The sequence below is a fragment of the Panthera leo genome, chromosome D1, assembly GCF_018350215.1.
Source record: "Panthera leo isolate Ple1 chromosome D1, P.leo_Ple1_pat1.1, whole genome shotgun sequence".
Lineage (NCBI taxonomy): Eukaryota > Metazoa > Chordata > Mammalia > Carnivora > Felidae > Panthera > Panthera leo.
The window spans coordinates 21811626-21838465 of NC_056688.1; the positions used below are offsets into that span (position 1 = coordinate 21811626).

The 26840-nt window shown below is 39.3% G+C and overlaps 1 protein-coding gene across 6 annotated transcripts in view; it reads right to left on the reverse strand.

The window, feature by feature from the left end:
* Nucleotides 1-1060: 1060 nt before the first annotated feature.
* MSANTD2 (Myb/SANT DNA binding domain containing 2) overlaps nucleotides 1061-26840 on the reverse strand; it is a 31327-nt gene continuing 5547 nt past the window's right edge. The window contains exons 1-5 of one of the 6 annotated variants that reach the window (XM_042904358.1): nucleotides 16193-17402; nucleotides 12864-12953; nucleotides 8931-9030; nucleotides 7238-7298; nucleotides 1061-2596 (exon numbers count right to left, since the gene is read on the reverse strand). In XM_042904358.1, the coding sequence (XP_042760292.1) occupies nucleotides 1744-2596; nucleotides 7238-7298; nucleotides 8931-9006 (990 nt within the window). In that variant the 5' untranslated portion in view covers nucleotides 9007-9030; nucleotides 12864-12953; nucleotides 16193-17402 and the 3' untranslated portion in view covers nucleotides 1061-1743. Of the gene's footprint in view, nucleotides 2597-7237; nucleotides 7299-8930; nucleotides 12954-16192; nucleotides 17403-26840 lie in introns of those variants that run through there. The other 5 variants (XM_042904357.1, XM_042904356.1, XM_042904360.1 and 2 more) reach the window with 5 other exon arrangements.

Sequence of the window (26840 nt, forward strand, 5' to 3'; positions counted from 1 at the left end):
GATGGTCACTGCAGCCTCAGCCTTTAGGTCTGTAATTCCAAGTTTCAAAGAAAAGCAAGCTCATGAGAATTTCATAAGGCCCATACCTACAGACTGTACCTAGGGAGAAGAGGTGCTACACTCAAATTCCAAGAATATTTATACTCTTACTGAACTAGCATCCATTAAAAAAAAATCATTTTCAGTAATCTCTACGCCCAATGTGGGGGTTGAACTCATGACCCCCAGATCAAGAATTGCATGCTCTACCAACCGAGCCAGCCAGGCACCCCGACTAGCAAACCCTGTTTAGCAGCTTCTATCAGAAAACAGCCAACTCCTTAAACCCAGACTAAAATGACATTCATAAAAGTCATCCCACTGATTAGAAGCCCTCTAGCCATTTGAAAAATAAGCTTCAACAAGCCAAGAGGTATCAGGATGAGAAAACCACTGATTTGAGACCAGGGTGCAGGAAGGAAAAGAATATTTTTTATCAATGTGCAATTTTATCTTCAATAGTATTAAAAAATGGGGAAAATTAGAGCTCTTACCTGGATTTGCAGTCAGTGTAAAGCAGAGCACCTGCGAGATGTTGGGGGACTCATTAAAGATAAATCATCAATCTAACAAGTCTTGGCCATAAGACCAAAGTGATCCTTGACTGCCCTTCTAGTAATCTAGTCGTTAGTGAAGAGCACTAACCTCTAAGTAAAGTGCTAGTTGATGCAAAGAAATCCCTGAGAGATCGAAATGTGATAACCACTTTCCTAATGGACTTCTTTCTTACAACCTCCTACCCTGTGGATCACTTTCAAAAACGTTTTGGGTGTTTCTATTGGATCGTCTCTCCTTTTTTGTAAACAGCATGATGACAGTTCTCCACTTGTACTCTTTGAGAGAGTCACCCCTGACTACTGAGTGTAAAGATGAGGAATGAAAATCTCTTACAAATCCACATGCTTAGGGTCAGCAGGAATATCCTAGTCATTTAAAATAAAAAAAAAAAAGGAAATATGAAATGAAATGCCCCATTTGTTCCATACATTCTCAGCTCTGCTACAAAAAGCTCAACTAGTACTCCAAGAGGTCAAGAATTACTTTAATAATTTCTTTGTTAAAAAGTTTAAATGGTAACACAACCATAAAGTTGGTACATCACAGAAACAAAGGTCTTTGCAGGCAACACTGATCGGGAATAGCAAAACACTTGGTTGGTGAAAAAAATGAAACTCTAAATTATATACAATATAGCTAAGGGTGATATTGAAAAACAGTCTTATTTACGGTGACTCAAGATTTAACTTGCCATTATCTATTGCTTATTTATTCAGGGTTGTAAATAACACTTATATAGAGACATAGAGATGTGTAAAAATGAAACATTGTGAAAAAAATACAATTTTTCAATTTCATATGAAACTCAAAGTATAAGTTTTGTCCAATATGGAATGTACCTACATTTGTTTATATTAGGGCTCTAAAATCCATTTAAAAATTGTTTTTTGTTTTTAAAAAAGAAACAGTTGACCCACCATGCAAGTTCGCTGTATATCTTGCTTGCTCAAAATGAGCATTTTCAGGTGAGGTCTGTTTTTTCTGCCCAAAGTCTAATATGATTCCGTAGAAGTTGTACTGGCCCAATTGTGGAAAGAATTCCCATGAAGAGTCTGATGGCAGCATCTGGATGAGGGGCAGTCTGAGTAATGGAAAGTGAGTAGAGAAGAGGGAGGTAAGAGCCCAAATCCTTATGAAGGATGACATTCAGTTGTTAAATTTTAAGGGGTATCCAATGGCTTTTTCCAGGCACTCAACTAAAGAGCCAGCGGAAAGAAAATCCCTCTCTACTTCGACAAATTTGATATAGATGGATTTGGGGGAAACTCCAGGATCCACAATACAGTTCTGAGACAAAAACCCATTAATACCAACCCAATCTTTGCTGAAGGTTTTGGTATTTGCTTGGAAATGTAAAAATAAGCATTGCTGGAGAGTCCTGACCTCAGCAATCCCGAGGTAGCAATAGATTATTCGGGTGGGTTCGATTTCCACCTGTAATGAGGCTTGTGCTGACAGGGTCTCCAAGTCAACCCGGCCCTCCTTTCCTGGGTCTAGGGAACGTCGCTCCATGTGGGGTGAGGGGGGCCTCTCAATACATTCTTCATAACCAATGGCATAAAGGCCTGGACTTTTGGGAATGCCTCCTGGTAATAAATATTGAACAACGTTCCCACCAGTTGGTTTGGAATGGGCAATGGGTATCCAGTCAATTTCCATGTGCAGCTCCAGGCACCGAGCTTCACTAATGGTGATCTCTAAAAATTTGTAGTAAACATTTTTCCAGTTCATTTTCTGCACGCGGGTCATAATGATCCGTCCCTCGGGCTTCTCGGAGTTGAAGTACTCCCGGAGTCGCTTACCCAGGGGCACCTGGGAGCTGATCTCAGCATAATGGTAACGGATATCCTCTTTCCAACGGGTGTTATAACCAATTCCAAAAATGGCCAGTTTATTAGAAAGATGAAGCCTTGAAAAGTCTGTCCAGCTCTGAAACAGTTCCCATTTCAATTGTACTGATTCCAAAATCTGTACGATATTTTGCATGATGTCTCTCTTCCTGGAAAGAGAAACACAAGTCATGTTCTCCAGGTGTCTAGATCAGCACTGTCCAACACAACTTTCTGCAATGATGCAAATGTTCTACATCTGTGCTGTCCAATATGGTAGCCATTAGCACTGAAAATGTGGCTAGTGTGAGTGAACTATTACATTTTTAATCATAATTTGAAATTAAGTTTAAATAGCCACATGTGACTAATGGCTACCTTATCAGACAGTGCAGGTCTAGATAATCATAGTATTAAAATCTGAGAAACACTCTTCCTAGGAAATTTCTAGGAATTAATGACAAACTGCTTTCCATTACTTCAATAGTCTGGCTGTATTAAACCTAGTAACTATTGATACGTTAAGACCCTAGGGTTTCAGAAATCCTAGGGTCTTGATCCCAAGGATCCCAAGGATCAAGAGTTTTTAAAAATTATTATTATTAAGTCCACTATTGTTAACATAGTGTCATATTAGTTTCAGGTGTACAATATAGTGATTCAACAATTCCATACATCACCCAGTGCTCATCACAAGTGCACTCCTTAATCCCCCTCAGCTATTTCACCTATCCCCCACCTACCTCCCCTCTGGTAACCCCTTCCCTTTGCTTGTATGTTTCTTAAATTCCGCATATGAGTAAAATCATATGGTATTTGCCTTTCTCTGAGTGACTTATAAAGTGGCTGTTATAATGCACATGGTGGCCTTCAGACCTAAGTACCAAAAGCAGACAAAGGATGTTGTATTCAAAAAGGTATTCAGTATCAATTAAAATAATGAACAGCTTAATTTCTAACCTCGAAATTCTTAAAGTTCAATAATTTTGGCCCATATGTGTTTGCTGTAGGAAAATATACAGTTGATTAGGACTAATGACCTCATGCAAAAACAAAATGACATTTTCTATTTGTCTAAAATTCATTACTACTGGGGCGCCTGGGTGGCTCAGTCGGTTAAGCGTCCGACTTCGGCTCAGGTCATGATCTCACGGTCCGTGAGTTCGAGCCCCGCATCGGGCTGTCTGTGCTGACAGCTCAGAGCCTGGAGCCTGCTTCAGATTCTGTGTCTCCCTCTCTCTCTGACCCTCCCCTGTTCATGCTCTGTCTCTCTCTGTCTCAAAAATAAATAAACATTAAAAAATAAAATAAAATAAAATAAAATTCATTACTACTCCCAAATTTAGAAGAACTGTCAGTTAAGCACAAAATTAAGACCTGAGAATTCAGATGGAAAAGGTCTACATCAAGCTCAGGTTTTAAGAGGGGAAAATGAATGAATCAAGCCTATTCTAGAAAATATTTTTGGGGCGCCTGGGTGCTCAGTCAGTTAAGTGTCCTGACTTGGGCTCAGGTTATGATCTTGTGGTTCATGGGTTGGAGCCCCGCGTTGGGCTCTGTGCTGACAGCTCAGACCCTGGAGCCTGCTTCCAATTCTGTGTCTCCCTCTCTCTCTCTGCCCCTCCCCCACTCACATGCTCTGTGTCTGTCTCTCAAAAGTAAATAAAAATGTTAAAAAAATTTTTTTTAACAAAATACTTTCTAACAGGGAACAAAAGCATAGAGACAATTTCAATTTTGATTTGGATAGTTAAGGAGTAAGGCAGAAAATGCTGGGACGTTCTTGTTTCACATGCTGCTTAACTCCTATAATTGTAACTGCTGCTTCAATAATTCATGTACTATAATGAGGATACGTAATTACAAGTTTGTTTCTCAGGTATGGCAAAACTCGGATATTGGAAGATTGAAGTCTGTTCTGTATTAACTTCGCAACCAACTATCACAGTCTACACCGGTTATAGGTTTAAACTACGAAAATACTCAACTACCATCCTTATGTACAATCCAACAGGCAAGAGAAGAGGATGTACATCGGTTGCTAATGGCTTCTCGTAAGGAGACAGATACTTGAAAGCTTCCTATTCAATTCTTGTATCTTTGAGGGGAAGAGCTTTTGGAACAAAATGGGGAATCTTCCACACAGCCATTCTCAGTCTGTGCTCGTACTCTATTTGGCTTTCTTTGCAAGATGACAAAATGCCAATATTTGGTTATCAGCTGCTTCTTGGAGCCAAAGACTGCCCTGGACTTATTGGCCGCTCTTGAGTTTGTCATGGAAGTTCCAAGTATCAGCGTGGCCACCTTGACAAAACCACTGCATTAGTGGGGACTGTTCTTCTCAGAGAACACAAAGGCACTCAGTGATCACTTCTCTCACATTTAGCTTGGTGCTTGTGAGGTGAAGATATAGAACCATGTTTCTGCATGGGTCAACGCTTTCAAAAAAAGTTATCTTTCACAGCCACATCCTTCCTTGTCCTCTTTTGAAATGTGACACTGACTTCAAGGACAGGCTAAGGAGTTGGGAGGGAGGGCAGAGATTTTCATCTATTCTGCTCACTGACGTGTCCCAATGCCTGACATAAAGGAGGCACTTGACAAATAAATGTGGACTGAATGAGCAGATTAGGTGACTCTTCTTTATGGATGAAGCATGGAATATTTTAACTATAGGCTATGTCAGCAGGCTCAGGCTAATCCCACCTATACTTAGAGGAAAAACATAATCCAAAGCCCAAATGAAGTTATTTTATTCAGCACTGTCATTGCCCTAAATCATCAATAAGAAACAGTTCTGGGGAAACTTGTACTGGAAAATAAATGGCCTACTAGGAATCAATCTAATATTTTTTCCCCTGTGAGCCAAAACCTCGAAAAGAGGCAGCAAAACTGTCTATTTCTACATAGCCTGTCAGTTTCTTGCCCTGCTTAGTTTCTTGCCTCAGCCTGAAGGTCCCTGGGCTTAAGACTCATCACATTTGCAAAACTACAGAGCACAGTGAAAACGAGACCCAGGTACTTAAGTGGTTCCAGAGAACTGTCTATTATACTTCCTGATTTCTGAAGTTCCAACCACAAGAAAAGTGCAGATGGTCTGAACATAGTGACACCAATTCTGTAAAGTTTCACTTCATCTCCAGTTACATCAACTGGGTCTCCCCTGGGTGAAAGGGAGAGATGGGACATTTTAAAGAAGGAGAGAGAATGGCCTTTTTGGAGAATAGGGGTCTGAAGATATGGACTTGTAATAATGCATTTTTAAAAATACTCATCAAAGTTAACCCTTCTTTGGGACATTCCGATGTCACAATTTGAAAACAGACCTACTTCCCAACGAGAGACGGCTTCAAACTTACTGACTTGAGCCATAAACTTCTTTTTTAAGGAGTGGGGAGTGGTTACAATTTTAAGGAACAATTCTTGATCCCTAAACTTTCACCATCTCCCCAGTCATGGAAGCAGCTGATATTGGGAATTCTTTGGTCCCACAGATGCTCTGAAAAAGGCAGGAGCGTTTGCAAAGGGTGGTGGTGGTGGTGGTTTGGTAAATGAAAACATCAGTTTCCTTTTTGTATTGCTTGTTGCCTATCACACCTCTTTCTGTCTTGCCTGTTCCCCCTTTCTCCACCATCCCTCAAACATCAAGATCGAATGTATGGAATGAAGTACAGAAGAAAAAATGGGTGATGACCAGGCTTAAAAAAAAAATGGTGTCCCTCCACTTTTCCACTAAATTTATCTTTTAATATATTTCATAGATATAATCAGGGATTTACTTAAAGCTATTCAAAATAACCACAAACAGGGGCGCCTGGGTGGCTCAGGTGGTTAAGCATCATGATCTCCTGGTTCATGAGTTCAAACCCCACGTTGGGCTCGCTGTTGTCAGTACAGAGCCTGCTTTGGATCCTCTGTCCCCCACTCTTCTCTCTGTCCCTACCCCACTCACAGTCTCTCTCTTAAAAACAAACAAACAAACAAACAAATAAAAGAACCACAGGGGCGCCTGGGTGGCTCAGTCGGTTAAGCAGCCGACTTCGGCTCAGGTCACGATCTCGCGGTCCGTGAGTTCGAGCCCCGCGTCGGGCTCTGGGCTGATGGCTCAGAGCCTGGAGCCTGCTTCCGATTCTGTGTCTCCCTCTCTCTCTGCCCCTCCCCTGTTCATGCTCTGTCTCTCTCTGTCTCAAAAATAAATAAAACGTTAAAAAAAAAAATTAAAAAAAAAAAAAAAAAAAAAAAGAACCACAAATATAGTATCACTGAAATTCAGAGAGCTGTGATATCCTTACAGAAGAGATAGTGCTGAACTTAGGGTGGAGACCAGGTGAAGGGCCCTGGCCCAGGTTAATCTTTCCTCCAGCAACTGCTTTCTTTTCCAGATGTATAAAAAGGCTGTCTAAGAGCTTGCTTTTTGATTCTTACAGTGTGATATCATAAAGAATGTAAGTGTCCCTCTGGCCCTCCTGTCCTCTCACCTAAGCCCAGATAAACTCAGGGCCCCATGGATCATCTCGGTACCACAACTGGACATCCATACATCCACATTCACGTACAGGCAAACACCACAAACACACTTATTTTTGTGTAATACATTTATTTCTTTGTGTCGTGCACAAAATTCTCGATGTTTTTGGTTAACCACTGGCAAACTTAAGCTAAGAAGATGTGAAACAATGACCACACGTGCTTCCTCAGTGGCATGCCTACAATTTCCACCACAAGTCTAACGACAGCCATGACTTTCTGCATCTTCCCAATGGTCATTACATTTAGGTAAATACACTTTATAGAAAGAAGCATCTACTTACTGTGCTTCTTCAGAAGACTCTTGTTTTATTTTTAATGTTCTCTTTGTGACAGGTATTTCATCTGAAAAGCAAGGTTTTTGAAAGAGATTATATTTTTCTAAGTAGCAGACATTTATGTACATAAGTCATTGTGTTTACTGTCTGTTCCATACTTTCCAACGCAAGACCGTAATTCTAGTGTCAAACACTGTCCAATGCCAGATTTATAAATATAACTCTTATATAATGAGATGCATACATTTATATGCAAGATCAGAAACCAGCTCTACAAGTATAAAATTCTTCAAGGTCACCAGTGGGATTTCTAGCTAGGAGCTTAAAGCTTAATTTCACTGCAAACATGATTTTTGAAGGAACAAGAATGAAAAATAATTCTCTTCTATTTAGGTTTTCTATGTAGGTTTTACACAGCAACTATTCTCCCAATATCAGAATCAATATACTCTGCATGTTATTTTATTTTATTTTTTCCCAAAGGTTTGGGTGACTTAATTCTCCATGGCAAAACCAGAGTTACAGGATGCCAAAGTAATTTAGACCTTACTACTGTTTGGAAATTAAAAGGTAGTGATCATTTGGTATCTGCCCTTTTTACTCTTCCAGTCCTTAAGTCTCTCTTTTACATGGCATTAGTTTTACAGTTTAAGAGTTTCTTCTCTCCCTGTCTTCCAATATTTGAGAGATTTAAAAAGAAATCGCATTTGAAAGAAATATTAGCATTTAATCCTTTTTCTTTTGCATTAGCATTTCTCTATCATCAGGAATTCTGTAAAACAATGCCTGTGGACTTTTATCTTAAGCCAGGGAAGCACGTTCATAGTGCCAATCCTGCTTATACTTCTTTGGAGCTTGCCCGAGTAGCTCACTGGGGAGAAAACATTTACTTGTAAGGGAACACGCATCACACAACTTGCTACTGAAGCCCAGTGACTGCAGCAGAAACCCATTAGCACTTCCAAATTATAAAAATCCAAACTGGAGAGTCTGTTGCAAAAAGAAACAAAAACTAACTACGTATCCCCTCTTAATTAGGCCACCCGCGTTTAGATTTGATGGCCAGGAGTTTTATTTTCCATTGTTAGTGCTAAGTCTGAATCATTCCAGCCACTGCTCAGATGGGATCCTTAATGAATTCTGAAGGAGTATGATCACTGATAAAATTCAAATATCATCTCTTTTCAACATAAACAGAGGCTTCTCTTCTTCTTCTTCTTCTTCTTCTGTTTTTTTTTTTTTTTTTTGTTCAGACTAAAGTGTGGGTGGGGACCTTTTCCAAATCACAAACAGAAAATAAAAAGTATTTGGAATAAAGCAATGAAAAGAAAGTCATGTCTACAGCAGTTTTGAGCCAAGAGTTAACCTTCTTGGCAGCTATCTTAGAACAAGGAGGTGTAGGATATTTGAAACGGCATATAGGATTCTTCTACCTGTCACTGATTAGGAATTGTGGGTCTTTAGGACTTTTGCTGGTCCGCAAATCCAAATGACTAACACCAGGCACTAGCTGGCAATTGAGGGCAAAACCAACAATGTCCAGATTGCCCCAAATGGGCTGGCTGTGTGCCTTGTGCTGACAGCAGGAACTGAACTACTAAGTACAAATACACATATAAAGGGGCGTGCGTGCACACACACACACACACACACACACACACACACACACGTTAAGTATCATATATATTGGCTTTCTTACCCAATTCCTGATCTGTTGGATAGCCATGGAGATCCTGACTGTGGTTTCCCCAGTCCTCCTGTGAATACTCCTCCATAGTGCTGCCATCTGACTCCAGCTCCTGGTACAAGCCACTACTGTTAATAAGTACAGGCTGGCAGGGCTGAGCATCCCATCCTCCCTGACCAAACACCTGTTCCAACTGTTCAAATGTGTAACTGCTCTTTCTTTTCCCAACACCATGTTCTTTCACCCGACTGTAACACCTGCGAAGGGTCTAAGACACAAAGTCTTTTGTTATTCCTTTAAAGCTGTACTTCCTCTTCCAGGTACGGACCACAGATATTAATTACTATTAGACAGACACAGACAGACAAACACAGACACATTGTTACAGGAATGCTAGATTTCAAATTCATTATTATATTAGAAAAAAAACTAATTTAGCATTTACTCAAACATGTTATAATTCAAACAATTATTTTGCAATTAATCATCCATTAAACAACAAGAAACATTACAACATTATTTCATGTACCCCATAACACATATTTTTATACCCCCACCCCCATTTAAAAAGAAGAAGTAGGAAAAAAAAAAAAAAAAGAAAACAAGAAATACCAGCCAGCCAATAGGATGCACACCTGCCACAGAAGAGAAAGAGCTGCTATTGTGCCCAGAATTTGGAAAAAGTGAGGGAAGGGGGACAGAAAGAAGAATTTCCCAAGCGAAGAATATAACCTTCCCTACTCTTCAGAAGGAAATCAGGGTAAAAACAATCGCCTAAGTGAATCAGCTAGTAAAACATACTACCCTCAAAGTCCACAGTCCTTACTAAATTACTCGGTCTTTAGGGAAATTGCTAAATTTAAAAGAGGTCAAATAATTATGCTACAGAGCCCCAGTCTCAAACATCAACTATTAAGAAACAATGTGCTAATTCCTACATCGAAAGATTAGCCAGTTCTAATCTATTCTACCAACTCAGACTGCCAGGAAACAAACCAATAATCTCCTTTCCTGGGGGGGAAAGTGAGGTGGAGGGATACCATTGCACTCCTTTTTCTGCCTTATGCTACGCAGCAAATAAAAATCACTATGCAAGTCCACAGGGAAAACCTGGATCATTTTAATGTCTTGCACAAACCATTTTCTTCATGGTCTTCCAACACGTACTTGTTTCTGATCATTGGCCCAGTTTCCTTAATTATTGGCATCTTTTACTCTGTCTTACATGGTATTTCAAAAGATAAACCAAGGACTTAGTCCCAGCATCCAAATTTAGTTTACTGACATCCAGTCTCTATCCCATCTCTGCTCTTTCTGCTCCTTCTAATCTCCCTTCTACTTTACTGAATTTCTCTCAGAATTTTCTTGAAAGACAAGACCCCTTTTCCCTGGTGGCTCTCATATACCTTCTGACTCAACTGTGCAAAACCGGTTCACTTCAGACTTAATTTATATGCATTAGTCAGACTGTACGTTTCTCCTAAATGTGAGATTACTTTCCATACCAATATATCACATATTCCCACCAAACTAAAAGAACTCTTCATAATCTTTACAGAGCCTCCACGAAAGTTCAGTATCTTTAAATCACAGGTGACAAATGACAAGACACTCTGTCAAATACTTTGCAGATCTGTCCCTTGAGGCCAGGAATCCAGATGGGCAAAAGCAGTAATAAAAGCATGGCACATAGGATGATCTTCCTCAGACATACACAGAGTGGTGATTAGTCACCCTGTCCCAAAACCGGCCAGTCTACCCCCTGCATAAGCATCTGCCTTTCTCCCTTTCTTGAGATCTCTGGTGCCTCAAATGATGCCTTAAAGAGCCAAGGTTTCTGATTAAAAGTGTTCCCTCTTTCTCTTTGTAAAAGATTGTCACAACTACATAACACAAAACTTTCTAGAAAAAAGTCAGAAATGAACTTGGGGAATGCGTCACAGGGTAACTTTTCCAATGGAAGGAGACAAATGCCAGCAGCAGATCTCATTTAATTTTCTATATACTCCCCTTTCCCAGTGCCCTCTGCCCTCCTTGCAGGGATTGGAATTTGAATTGCAAACATCTCCTGCCAACTTATTTTTATCTTACAATGTCTAGTTTCTGCCTCCAAGAACACCCCAACTGCTCTTTTCGACTCCTCCAAGGACCGTACATGGAGAGTCCCGGCCGTGTCCCTTTCACCCTGCCAAGGCCATAAATGGAGATGTCACTGCTCACTACTTTCTGGCTGCCTCGAGAAGTGCACGCAGCACACAAGAGTCCAGTCGCCTCTGTCACTGGGGGTCATTTCAGAAGTCAAGGAATAAACTCACGTTCCTTTGAAGGAATGTCGTGACACGGGCATCTTAAGCAAAGCCACCAATCTTTTGACAATGTACATGGTGGGAAACGACAGGTTTCTTTGAAACCACCAAATTGAGCTTAAAATTTCACTTGGCTTATGTAATTGTGAATAGCAATATCTAATGGTTTTAGATACAGAAGAACAGTCAGATGATGTATTTTATATTTCATCGAAAAAGGCTATGAGATCTTGCCACCTCTTTCCTTGTAGTGTACTTTTGTGATACACTTTAATAGTGTCATGTGTTGATATGAAAAATATCTCTTAGGGGTCTGGAGCAAAAATGCTTGGTAATTCCTAAATCCATACGATAGGAATTTGATATATTGGAATAATGTTAAAAAGACTTCCAAATTGATTTTAACACTCTCAAGACATAAAATACACATAAGAGATACCTTCTGGGTTCAGCAAAGGATCCATGGATCCAAGGAGAGGCTGTTTGAATAGGACACATCAACTAAGATAGAAAACGAAAGGGAGAACTCAAACCTGAGCAAGACCACCGCTGTGGGAGACACTGAACTCAGTGAAGCTGCAGGGACTTTAGAAACAGATAAAAGGAACCTATGGAGGCCTTCCAATCAAGAAAGGTCACACTTCCTACACCCCGAACGATGAACCAAATCACGCAATTAAAAGACTGCGTGTCTGTGTCAACAGTCCTAAATAAGCCAACTTAAAAATCTACTCTAAATCTGAGGTTACGATAATGCTCCAAACTCTAGGAAAAGCAAAGCCTCACCTCCCACTTCAGACAGCCACACCAAACCCAACAAGAACCTCAAGTTTAGCTTTCTTGGAGGGCCGTTTCCTACCCAACACAAATACCTTACTCCCCTTCCTTCTTTCTTTACCTCACTCATCTTAGAAATGTATGGTAATTTAACCTCTAGCATTTTCTTTTAAAAGTTAAGATTTTGGGGGAAGTTGGGGGGGGAAGAATTTGCTCAAAATTATTAAAAGACCAGCCTATTCACAATTAGGAAGAATAACACTTTCCTTATTGCTAGAAGTTTCCATGGTAAATCAATATTACAGTCTCCTCCCTGGGGAAGAGCAGTGAGGTAATACTGTATTCTTGAAGGAAGTCAGAGGGATAGAGGTCAGGAGGAGTCAAGAGAATCTAGAAAGAACTAAAGGGTAGGTAACAACTTCATCAGGTGGTCAAATCAGAAGAGTTCGTAGGTCTTTGATTTGGAAGAAATGCCAAGTGTTTAATCACCACAACAGGAAAAGAACCAGAGACAAGGCTTAAAAGATGTCCCATTACCAAAGCAGGGAGGAAAACAAGATGGCTGACAACTGATAATTTATAGACGGAGGGAAAGTTCTGCCAAAGTTTAAGATTGGAGGGAAAGGAAATGAGAGAATAAAGATGACATTCATTGCGGATGAATGTGGGGGGGAGGTCTGCGGGGGAGGGGGCAGGTAAACAAAGGTAGGAGTTTTAGATTGGCAGGATTGGGGGTTTAACGGCAGCAATGCAGAGAAAGACCCAGGGTTACAGTACATGTAACATTAAATACAGTGCACAATGCAGCTATCTTGCCAAAGTAAGTAAATCCAGTATTGGGTTGTATAAGCAGAGGAATCACATGTAAGCTATGAAGGTGGCTCTTCCTCTCTATTCAGCACCGGTGAGGCCACAGCTGGAGCACAGCATTCAGTTCTGGGCATCGAACCAGCTACAAGAGAGGGAAATTGTAGAGTTCAGAAAAGGGCAAATAAAATAATGAAAGGCTTGGAAAATAAGATCTATAAGTAGGGCCAGTGGTTTCGTCAAAGCCCTTCCTGACATTATATAAGCTACTTTGGGGGTAAAAATAAGGTTTCTTTCGCTTCAGTGTCCTTCAATCCCTCCTTTGACTTTCAGGAAGTGGGAGGAATTGAATTTTTCCCTGGTATGGCAAAGCAGGAAGCCAACTAAATAAATCATATGGGCATATGCCAACCAATTCTGCTACTGGCTTGTTTTCTCAAAATTTGCCCCATTTCATCCAATTGAAACATAATCACCGTGACAAAACCACTGTTCTAACAGAACTGTCTACAGGTGGAACAGGGTCTATAATAAGGAGGAATGGAAATGTGTAGCATAATAGCTACATAAATGTGTTGTCCAGAAAACACTGGCATGATCAGCCTAAGATGTCAGATGAAAAAGTCAAACCGCAGGGCAGGATAGCTTAGTTATAACAGCAGGAAACAATGTTATAAGAAAAAACAAGCAGTGAAACAGATTTTCAAATGTAGTTGTCAAACTGGCCACACTAGAAATGGATTGCATAGATGATCTTAACCCTCTGCAAACTAAATATGATAAATTTTAGCTTTTTTTTTTTTTAACCCAAATGATTCCATAAAGAATATACTTATTTGCAGTCAGAGTCTTAAGAATCACATATCATATTTCACAAGAGATAGAGGAAATTACACTGGGGGCAAATCTCCAATGACTAGCTGTTTATAAAAGAATTAAAAACAATACCTCAGCCTTAGCAGATGTGGATTTTTAAAGCAAAAGTCTTTGTGAAATACATTAATCTTCTTCCTTTAAAGTTACCGCTTTATTGTAACTGTTACAACTAGTTGCTCTTAATGAGGCAACAACAACAACAACAACAAAAAACCCATTGAATTTATTTCAATATCTTTTGGAGACTCAATATGTCTTTAATTAGTTTTAGTTTCTTACTGTGAGCACAAAAGGTAGAAAATAAAATAAAATAAAACTCCAAGTAGGAGAATAAATAAACACATTTCTGCACACAGTAAGAGGGGTATTATGAATACAGCATAAATTCCTACATAGAGATGTATATTACACCGAGCTAGAACTAATGATTAGGAAGTCACGTAAGGCAAAATCTATCTGGGGCCAGCAGAAGTTTTACTACCTATTTACTACCTGTTTTCGATACATCAAAATCTGGCAAACTGATTTGCCAATCACTTAATCCTTTAAAACCAGCCAACCCTAAACCCTAACAAAACAAAACTCAAACCAAAAATATAGCCCTTGCATCACACTCCCCCAGTTCTTAGCGCTACAGGGGAGGTTTGGCAAGTGAGAAAGCTTTTTATTCTTAAATATTCCTTTTCCTTTTCCTCTCCAGAATAGAAGTTCTTTTCTTTTTTGGGTCATGGATCCATCCCCAGAAAAAAACACACATACAAAACTGTTCCATACAATTTCAAGAACACGGACTCTGAAGAGCCCATACCAGAACCTCGGGTTAAAAACTGCTCTATACCATGTGGTTGTTTCTTCCATAAAAGAATATAACAGGTATTAGTCAGAAGCCCTAAAATAAGGTAGACTTAATTTGTGCATTAGGTTTGACAAGAGATTATAAAGATTGGGACAACCAGTTTAAGTAAAATTTATCCAGTTTGCTCCATATTCTGCTCATTTAGATAAAGCAGCATTAATATCTTCTTTAAGAGGCCAATTAGTCAAATTCCCATGCTTTTTGAAAGAAACAATTCCTAGCAGTAAGAACACACAGGGATATCAATTTACTCTTCACAAAAATATAGGAGTTTGTTTTTTTTTTTTCCCACCTGCTAGGGAAGAAATCTTTTTCTGAAGTGGAAACTAAGCAATATTAAATGATTCATAAATTATGCTGATTATCTGTCCCAATTGAATCACATAATACTTGACCATTCATTATCTGATACACTTATCAATACAGATGCTACATAAATTACCTAAAGGAAATTCACGTATCTTGGAACAAGCATAGGAAAGGAAGCCTTGACTACTTTCCTTAGTAGTCACGATGGCTAAGCTTTTGCATCTTCCCATTTTAATACTGCCTAAAGACCAAAGGGTCTGAAAGGAATAGGCAATGTCTACACTAATTCAATCCTTAACCCAATGGGACTCAGTCTGATCTATTATTCTGCCGAAACCATTCATATCATGGTCAGCGATTTCTTAATTACTGAGAAGAATGACCCTCAAACTTTGTCCTTAACTCATTTGACTTTCCTGCAACACCTGATATAATGCCTATCTGTCTATGACACTATCCTTGCCAAATATCTCTTTTATATAATCTACTGATTGACAGGGGGTGGGTGGAGCTGCCCAAGGCTCTAATAGCAAACCAAGTTCCAAACTTCCAAAATATTATGGATGTTTTGAATGGAAAAGAGCCTCAGAGATCACAGAGTTCTCACTTAACAAATGAGGAGCCAAGGCCCCAAGACAAGTATTTCTTCAAAGGGGATTTGGAAAACAAACAAACAAACAAAAATTACCAAATGCCACTCATGTAATGTGAATGCTTCCTAAGAGAACTACTCTACTAGATCATCAACTCTATGAGGTAGGAACTAGGTACGTCTGCCTAGTTCTCGGTTTCTCTGAGCCCAGAAGAGTGCCTATCATGTAAAGGTTCAATATACATTTATTAAGTAAATGAATTAAGGTAATTTTAATATTGCAAATCATTAGCAAGAAGATAAATTTTTTTTCTTACCAAAGAAAATCAAGAAACTCACTGTTTAACCACATGGTAGATTATATTTATAGAATCGATAAATCTAAGGTACGTAAGGCTCCTACTTGAAAAAAACAGGAGCAGAAAATGGTATGAAGCATAGATACAGCTCAAATTAGCAAAGCAAATTCCCTTTGTGACAAAGGGAATAACTGCAGAGGGCCAGGTTATTGTAAAAAGATCTACCATTCTTGTTTTTAAAATTTTTCTCGGTGGTGGGAGAGGGGTCTCCTGCCACACAGACCTCTGTTGCTCTGTCCAAATTTTATGATTTCTTATGCCTTACACATTGAATAAGTAATATATTCAAGGATACAGAGTTCTGTCAAAGATAGAAAAGGAAAAAGACTCAATTGTTTCCTAGATTCTGAGAGGGTCAAACAGAACGACCACCAGAAACCAAAAGATCTTACCTCTCTGGAGCCCCAGTCTCTGTGGGGAACTGTCCAGGATTGAATGCTATCGACTTGCACTGCATTCCGAATCTGGCTATGTACGACTCACTTTTTTGTCTACAACTGGTCAGTACTGTCTTCATCGGGGAGAGATTCTTGTGTGGAACAAATAATTCAGGAAATTTTGATTCTCAGTGAGGATCGACTCCTCCAAGTTTTCTAGGTTCCTCCATGCTAGCTGGTGAGGGTCTTGTCCATTCAGATTATGAACAGAAAAAAAAACCCTCCAGGAGGACAATACTAATTGTCAAAAACAAACACCTTCCATTGCTCAAGGAACTATATTCATATGATCATAAAGTTTTTAACCCTATGCTGTAGGTAAATCATATCTCCTATTGGCAGTAATATCATAAAAGCCATACCTAGTAAGCATAGTCCTGTTTAAGGACTTCTTTGGGATACAAGAATCCTTCCAGGCATGAAGACGGGTAAAAACATTAGGGCTTTAGTGAACTACTTAACTATTTCAGACATAAGCAGCAACAGATACATTACAGTCATCAAAGACAGTCAGATACCTCTATTTGCCTACAACCTCCTTCCCATCTAGTGGGGCAGGGGTTGGGTGGGAACCAGTTGTCTGGTAAAGAATTATCCTGGATTAGATAGGTTGTTTTCATCTGACCTCCTACATCACCTCTGAAGTTGCTATATTAGCGTTTCTGTTAGATTTTGTTTACTTCACACCCCGGGCACCATCTCAAAGTGGTATTCAGATGATATTTATTTAAAATGTTAACTTTTACTAATATGTGAGGGAAAAAAACCATATTTGAGTATTATCTACAGTATTTCTAGGACAGCAGGGGAGAATCATTCACCTTTAAAGGCCTCCCACACAAACACCCTGAATTGCACACTAACTGGTCCATAATCAACTATGTCTAAAATTTAAGAACTACACATGCATGCATACACATTACAATAACATCTCACACAGCTTTACCATTACATCACATTGCTTCCCAAACACAAAGGTACTTTCTACTGGTGGTAAGACCTGTGTTTAAAAGGGAAATGGTGCAGAGCAGTTACCCCACCCCCTCCAAAACAGGTCACTTTATTCCTTTCATGAAAGTTTTGTAGTCTTTTTTTTTTTTTTTTTACTAAAAACTACCATCTATAATGAAAAAATAATCTATAATACAAATTCCTTCCATTAGTAATTTTTACGTATTTGGCTGTGACATCTAGATAAAATCATCTAAAAAGTAAGGTTATTAGAAATCCTCCATCAAGGTATCTGGGTACAAATATTAGTCTCGCCTGAATCTGGGTCAAGACTCAGTCAGGTGTTTTTTAAAAAGGTAAATGTTGACTTAAAGTTGACCCTTGAACAGCATGGATTTGAACTACAAGGTTTTTTTTCAATAAATATATTACTGCAAATGTATTTTCTCCTCCTTATGATCATCTTAATAACAATTTCTTTCCTCTGGAGTATTCTGTTGTAAGAATACAGTATAGAATAGATGTAACATACAAAATACGTTAATCCACTGCTCATGTTATCAGTAAGTCTTCTAATCAACAGCAGGCTATTAGTAGTTAAGTTTCTGGGGAGTCAGAAGTTATATCCAGATTTTTGACTGAACAGGGCATCAGTGTCCCTAACACCTATGTTGTTCAGGGTCAACTCTACTTCAAAAAGTGGTTTTGTTTTGGGGTTTTTTTTGTTTTTTTGTTTTTGCATTTTACATGCTGTAAACTACAGATCATAAATGCATGAAAAGAACAAATATTCATATGCTGACAAATACTCTATGAAAAACCTGAAAATAAGCATGTTTTAAGTGTATACATCTGTCTGTAGGCAACCTGAACATATTTAGAAAGTTGTTAGAAATTCAGGCAATCATAATACTTTTTACAGCTCATTTGGTAACATTTTTATATTTTACTCTTACCTTTATGAGGACTGCTAAAAGTAATAGCCATATGAAAAATGTACTGTCTACAAAAATGAAACATTTTCCATATGTGGCTCAATGTCCTGTGCAATGAAGGCAAAAACCATAACTACCATTTTCTCAGTGCCTACTTACTGTGTGTTGAGACTTAAGCAGTTTATATTTATTATTCCTAATTTTTACTTTAATGCTAAAAGAGAGAGTCCCAGGAAACAGACTGAGGAGTCTGTGCAGCAGGCTTACTGGGGAGGGCTCTTGGGAACGAATACCTGTGAAACTGACCGGAACAGGGTTGGGCGGACGAAGATGTTGGTTGAAGACACAGTTGCAGCAAAGGCCTCAGCTAACCCAAAGTGAGGTGTGGAAACTGGATGAACCTTCAGATTTGTCCTGAACTGGGGCAAGGAAACTGTTCCTTTGGATTTCAGCACGGACCAGTCACTGGATTCAGGCTTCCCTGGAGAGGGAGCCTTACCTTGGGGGAGACAGCTCCCTTGGGCGAAGGAATTCAACTGGAAGCTGTCACCAATCGTTGCTCCAGGCAGCTGGGGAAGGGGCTGGGTGTCTCATTCCTGGAGGAGGGGTCTGGGGACTATATCACATGTACGTGGAAGATATGTGATGCATTTCTATTTAACTGAATAGAGAGCTAAGGGAAAGGTAAGAGCTTATTATCCAAAGTCACTAACAGAACTTCTTTAATGTAAATTTAGGTTTCAAAACTAGGACCTGGTGTTCCTCTCTTCAGTAGACATTGAAAAGTCTAGAAAGTCACTTTGTTTACCTTTTTGCCATAGTTGCCAGGAAGTTCACAGCTCATTTTAATATTTAGCGGATGTAACTATATTTACCTGGGTTACTCACTGCACCCTCTGATCTCTCATTTTCTATTTTTAGCTTTCTTCATATGCATATGCTTTTTTCGTACGTTTACATTATATATTCTAAACAACCCATCTCCTCTTTGTCATCTCTAAGAACACTTAGGCATAGGTAATGGACGCTCTATGGCCTCCTTTTGGTAAGCCACATCCTTAACCTTTTACTGCAGAAAAAAGTACTTCTACTTTGCAAATTCCTTCTGTAATTCAAACTTACTTCAAGAGGAGTCGGTAGTTCAATAAATGCCATCATTTATATAAAGATTTGAGTGAACTGAGTCTTTGACAATAAAAGCCTATTCTAAATGTTTTGATGCCTGTTGTCAACTCTTCCTTGGGAGTTCCAAATCAAACGTTTTTCACGTGTTTATAACCTTAGGACACCATGAATTATCTGCAAGAATTTTTAAAACCTGTGTTTTCCTACTGTGAGAAGTAACATGTATGAGCATAACATCCATCTGTACTGCTCTGTTTTGGCTATTGCATTGGACCGTTTATAATCACACTGTTGCCAAAATCTTACTTCAATTGTCAACATTTTTCAAAGGTGGGTTGACGGTTCATAAAGGGGCAATATACCACCTGCTGGCTTTGTGACATTATACAAATTAATCTCATTGTGCCTCAATTTCTCCATCTGTTAGGTGGGGTTAATAACAGTACCTCCATCACAGGTTTGCTGTGAGTGTTCAATGAAAAAATACAAACAGAGCACTTAAAACAGTGCCTAAGAGCTTATACTCAATAAATGTTAGTCATTTTGATTGTTACAAAAATAATAGTCACACCACATGGAGACCACTTATAAATAAAGGTTAGTTCAAGTAGGGAAAGGTAACCCCAAAGTTTTATCACAAAGCACATGGTAGGAATAACAAACTGTAGCAGTCAGTATCAGAATCTCGTTTGGAAAACAAGTTTCAGTTACACCACATCATCTAGTGTTAAAGGAATGCTAGCTTGATTTTCTGAATTTTAGTTTTATTAGTACATAAAAGTATTTTACAGTTATTTTTGTTTGATAACACACGAGATCTACAAATAACAAGTTTACACCTAGATTTAGGTTTGTTACACATCAAGTAACATTGTTGTATAAACATGCTTTAGATTATTCAAGTTTCAGAAACACCTGGCTATACTAGCATAACTTCTTCAACCTTTTGCTCTTATTTCCTCTTTCTTTATAAAAGCTAATTATCTAACCATTTTCAAAGGTTTGTAGTCCTGGCAAGAATATGGTGACTAACACTGACATATAAACCAAAGGGGAAACAAGGAATCTTAACTAACCATAGGAACATGCCTCACTCACTGGGCAGCCTGCTTACAAGAAGCTGTAGGTAGACAAACAGTGAAGTATGAATGGCTCATATATTTTCCTGGAGTTCAATGGAACAAAAAACATGTAGACCTCTCATTCCTTTTTTGGTGCATGGAAATTTACTGGAAGTAAAATCGGATTGACCACCACTTCTTGAAAATTAGGGTTTCATAGATATGTTAGTTCTGCTATAAAGTTAAAATTTCTCCCTTGATTTTTCCTCTTAATTTTATAATGTGGTTTACATTACTTATATAAAGGAAAAAATATTTTATACTGTTCTAAAACAGGTACAATCTGATCCCTCAAAATCCAACTATTAACCATGTCTTCTAATTTGCAAAAGAGAAGGGACATTACCTGGTTATACAGAAGACTGAATAGGGGTGCTCATAATCTAATGACTGAATGACTATTAACAATGTTGCACTTTGCTGCTTGATGGGGCAAACCCCAGTGACAACTGGACATACCACAATAAAAAGATATAAAGTCATGTAAATCATTCTTAAGAAAGTAAAGGCAAATGGTAACATTTGGTAAAGGCAAAAGTAACATATAATGAATAAGAGCTCTAATGTTCTAAGGTCAACAAGGCTGATATCTAGTAATATCATATTTGAGGCAATTTCTTTCTATTGTGCTAATTGTTTTGAATTGCATATTTTAAATATCATATTGGTTTCTACCAGAATGTAAGCTCTTTGAAGGCAGGAGTTTATTTCAATTTTGTTCACTGATGTATTTCCAGTACCTACATCAATGGCCAGCACGCAGAAGCAGCTCAGTGGGTTTTTGCTAAACGAATGAATGAATGAATGAATGAAAGAAAATTCCTTAAGATTTTATATGGCAGTTGAGAGATTAAACGTAAGGTTGAGGTACTTTTTGACCTATCACACTCTTCTTTCTAAATCATAAACCAGCTCTTCCCATTTAGAGAAAGTATCTGCAAATTTAAAATAATAATAATAATAAAAGCAGTTTTTGATAGATACGAACTTTATTCTGGTTTTATTAATACCAATTACAAACATAATTGACTTATTTGAATAAATGAAATCTGAAGGTAGATAGTAGAGCGACAATAATACTGTGAGTTTCAAAAATTCAGGCTATTACAACAAAATAGTCTTACATAGGCTGAGAAAAGGCAACTAGAAGACGTATCTAAGTAAATAACTTCCATTCTATTGTATCAATTTATATTGACTGAAATATTATTTGGTAGCTCAAAATATGTAATTTATGAATACAGCCAAGAGCACATATATAAAAATAAACTGATGGCTGTTATTCCTAAAATGTCTGAGAATAAACACAGGTTTGTATTTTATACTAAGGAATAACAATACTTCCCACTAAGTGACAAGAGAACACTCACTTGATTAGTGCCAAGAAAAAAAAAGTAAGCATTTCCATTGGCTCTCAAGGACTCTCTCAACTACAACAGGTAAGAATTAAAACAGATTTAAATACATGCCTTTTTCCATTCGCAGACATTTTCCAATGATTTGGAACAGTAGGGGGAAGACTCCGCATAGTTTACAAACTCCAGATATTTGCAACATATGCATACTAGGCCCAGATTTGTTAAGCATTCATCCTGAATACTGAATGCTGTTTCTGCAATGGTCAACAGTAGGCAGAGAAGAACACACTGCATGAACCGCTCCCCAGCCCCAAACCAGGATTAAAGAGTACCCAATAATCAAAGCAGTCCCAACAATCAACTGTTTAAAAGTTAAAGCTCTTTGTGGTCCTGGTCTGTTTTTGAAACTCAAGACATTCTTTCTGCCATTTTTAAGCCTTTTTTAAACATTACATAGATACAACCTTCCAAGAGGGGGGAAAACTGCTCTTCTACCTCAGCCTAGCAGTATGAGCAACTTCCGAGTGCCTGTATGACAATCAATATCTGAAATTGGAGATGTGAATTTTAGTTCTTGCCCTCTGGTAATGTTAGAAAAAAAGAGGGGAAAAAAGAAGGCAGGATCATCACTTCTGAAGTTTAGGGAGATTAGAATCCAAGAGTCTAGAGTACATCTTAGAGGTAACAGAGCTGTGCCAAAATGGTATTTTAGTTGGATTTCACTAGGTTCTAGAACCAACTCTAAAAATTCAGGCAATGAAGCACTGTGATGATCTTTGAGGACTACAACAAAGAATCCTGTGTAAGCTGGTAGAAGATTTAACAAACCCCATAAAATTTTCAGATTCCTAAACAGCCCTGCTGATTTTAGTATATCTGAAATCGATTGTCTTCTGTTTTCATGGCCACTGTTTTATTGTACCTCTTGTCTAGCTTACTGCAAGAAGCCTCTGAGTGATCTTTGTCCTTCCCATCTTACCCTTGCCAATTCATTTTCCACATTACAGCCAGTCCTAGGACCTAAGACTATGTCCACTTCCCAGCTTACAGCTCTTTGATGACTAAGTCTAGGGTCAAGTCTAAACCCCCTAGTACCTCATCCCACCTCTTATGTATGTCTCCAGTCTCATTTCTGATCACTTCCCACCTCCTTTCACCCTCTTCCCTCTAACCTCAGGCTCCAGCTAGCTAGAACTACATCACATAAAACATTTCACCAGACTATTGGGGACATGACCTGTTCCAAATTAATGCTTCTGAAGTTTTGATGCCTTAAATCTAAAAGAGCACAATGATTGGAAAAAAAAAAAAAGCCGATGTCACCTCAGTATCTTCTAATTTTCTTTTATCTAACTGCAGGTTATAGCCCACAAGTGGGATGAGTTGGGAAATCAATTTTAGTAGGTTGTGACCACCTTTCTAAACACCCCAAGTGGGAGATAAAGAGACAAGGCACAGGGGATCAAGAATCGTCATGGTAAAGAGGACCCAGGGCCAGTGAGGGTGGCTAGGGAGAACAGGGTGAATGGGGAGCTGGTACAGGTTGGAGGGGATGGGTGCAGGGGAGGAGCACTTGAAGACTGCCAGTGTGGGGGAGGGGATTGGCTGAGCCCGCGGGCACAGTGCATACATGTGATAACCGGGAGGCGTCGTACCCCACACCAGGTGTTGGCGTACATCAGCAGGACCACGACAAGCAAACCTGGGGTATCCCTGGTCTACTCCATGCCCTCCCACAACGTGTCGCTGCGGGTGCAGGGCCTCCTGGAGAAAGACTCTGGGTCCTCCCGCTGCTCTGTGAATGTGCAAGACCATCGAGGCATAAATAGGAGCCACAGCAGCAAAACTTTAGAACTCAGTGTGCTGGGTAAGTGTGAAGCACACACTTTGCAATACCGCCCCAGCCCCCAGGGAGGTCAGGCAGGTCTCTCCCAAAAGGCTGCCTGTAAAGGTTGGAGGAGGGCAGATGGAGTGACAGAAGAGGGAGGCGGGGAGTGTAGGAGGTGGTGGAGGTGGGGGTCTGTTGGTTCCTGGGGATTGAATTTTTAACCTGTCTCCCTGCTTTAGTTCCTCCAGCTCCTCCGTCCTGCCGTCTCCTGGGTGTGGCCCGTGTGGGGACCAACGTGACCCTGAGCTGCCAGTCCCCCAGGAGTAAGCCAGCTGCCCAATACCAGTCGGAGCGGGCACCCCCATCCGCCCAGGTTTTCTTTGCACCAGTTTTAGGTGAGGGAACTTCTGGAGACAAATGAGTGTGTGGCTGGGGCAGGGAAGGATGAGAGGTACCAGGAGGGGGGGTGGTGAAAAGGGGAGGCAATGCTGCCAAGTACTGGGGTAGAGGAGGTGTGGTGGTGGTGGTGGTGGAGGAGGACTACGTACCTGTAGGGAGGAGACTAGAGAAAGAGCCTACCAGGTACAGGCAATGTGTTGGGTGTGTTCGTGTGCTGTATACTTATGATACTCGAGAGGACATATGACCTGGTGGTTCTAGAGCCAGATTAGCTGTGCTCGAATATAATAGAACATACCAGAGGGCACTGCACATAGTTAAGTAGCACGTCATTTTGTGGATTAAATAAGTGAATATTTGCAAAGCACCTAGAACAGTGCATGGCACATAGCAAATGTTACAGAAGTGTTGGCTACAATCATTATTATTTTGTGGAAATGTTTCAGTTAAACATATATATTACGTGACTATTAGGCCACAGGGTAAAATATATTTCTTCTTACTATATGTTCAAAAGATGCATTGCTTTGGTTTTTTATTCCAGTATATAAGAATGAGATATGTAATAGATACCTGCACAACTACAATCTAACACTATAAAAAGGTCATCTATCAAAACATATAAATTGTCTAGAATTGGTATGCCCACCATACTGTTATTCCAAAACTATCTGCTCCACCCTTTCTTGGTTCTTTAAGACACCACTAACGAGTCATTTGTAGATTCTAAGTCATACCTTCACCAAATGCCATGCACTATAGCAAACTGTTATTCAGTTGAAAGGCATGACTTTTTTATTTAATTAATTTAATTAATTTATTTTTTTTTTTTAAGTAGGCTTCATGACCAGTATGGAGCCCAACACGAGGCTTGAACTCAAGACGCTGAGATCAAGACCTGAGCTGAGGTCAAGAGTGGGACGCTTAACCAACTGAGCCACCCAGGTGCCCCAGAAGGGATGACTTTTTAAACAGCTTACCACTTATAAATCTTCTTTGAGTGAAATAAGTCAGTCAGAGGAAGACAGATATCATATGTTTTCACTCATATGTGGATCTTGAGAAACTTAGAAGACCATGGGGGAAGGGAAGGGGGAAAAAATAGTCACTTATAAATTTTCTGGAACAAATGCGGTATTTGGATGTTTCCAGTTTAAGATTCTTGAACAAAATATATTTTACTATACTGGCAGTTTACACTGTTCTAGGTTATGCTGCCTCTGGTCTTTTACCCCAAGTGCTCATCTCTAACTAACCTCTTCTACTCAGTTCAGTGCACTCTACCTTCAGGATCCACCTCCTGAAAGCCTATGATGACGTGCCTTTCCTGTGTATGCCTGAAGCACCATGAGCTTAATGTCAACGTGTCACACAGACCTTGCTCACAACCCTGTAACTGGCGCTTTTGTAGTCTGAATCTTTCACTGGAAGGTGGACACTCTGACGGTAAATGGTACACTGCAGCATCTCTAGGACCTACTGCACAAGGCACTCAAATATTTGTGGTGAATAATAATAATAATAAAAAAGTAAGTCCCTATTTCAGACTTTAGTATTTGGAGAAACCCTGTGATGAAATCTGTCAGCTGGGTCTGATGAAAGGGAATGGGTAAGATCTCCAAATCCTCCCACAGATTCTTGCACTTTAGCCAAGAGTTAAGCTCCACATCTTTCTCCTGCTTCCTAAGGACAGTGGAATTCAAGGGTCCAGTCCCGCTACGGCTGCCAAGAAAGATATCAGAAAGATGCTCAGAGTTCTAAAGCAGTGGCCTCCCACTGGGGTATTCCTACTCTTTCATGATTAATCAAGGCATCATAAAACCTTAGGGATTCCTGGCATTTCCAGCTGGCATGTATTTCTTACATGTAAAGCTTGGCCCCTGAATTTAAAATAACCAAAGCAATATAGGTTAGGGATATTGGTTTTCTTTAAATGTTAAGTGGAATATTGTCTGATCATCAACATTCTCAAGATACATTTGATAAAATCTACAGATACGAATGTTGCGTGGATTTTTCAGATTCATAGTACGTTACTGAGTACATTTTACAGTCAATGCTCATTTTATTCATCTCATACTAGATTTAATATTTCCTATATCCTATTAACATCCTGTAAACTTTCACCTATAACAAAAAAACTTTAATGTCCATTTTAAAATGTTCAAGAGAGTACAAAAAGTCTTTTGGGAGCACAAAAACAAAGTTTGAATATCATTATTCCAAAGCTGTTCTGGCCAATACAGTAGCCACTGGCTACATATATATGACCATTTAAATTAAACTTAAAGAAAATTAAAAATTCAGTTTCACACCGTCACACTAGCCACAGTTCAAGTGTTCAATAACCACCTGTGGCTAGTGGCTATTGCTCAGTGGCTGATGGACAGTGCAGACAACAGGACACATATATCACATAAAGTTCTATCAGACAGCATTGTCCTAGAAAATCAAGAATATGACACTGTTTGCCCTAGCTAACTGAGATTATAAGACTTTATTCTGTGCACTAAAAGCTCTTCCTCCCTAGTAGGGTGGACCATTTTTCTTTACTTGTATCAAGGTTCCTCCTACTCTGGGGTAAAGACACAGGGAGGGCAAAAAAAAAGGAACTTTGAGCTTCCCCTAAAGGTTTGAGTATGTAGCTAAGAAAACTGTTTCGTAAAATAGACTTCTTTAATACTCCAAATAACAACTTTTTACCTGCACTGTTCAATATGGTAGCCACTAGCCACATGTGGCATTTATAATTTAAAATTAAATTAATTAAAATGAAACACAATTTAAAATTCAGTTCCTCGGGCACACTAGCCACATTCCAAGGTCTCAACAGCCACAAGTGACTGGTAGCTATCACAATGAACTGTGTTAGATATAGAACATGTC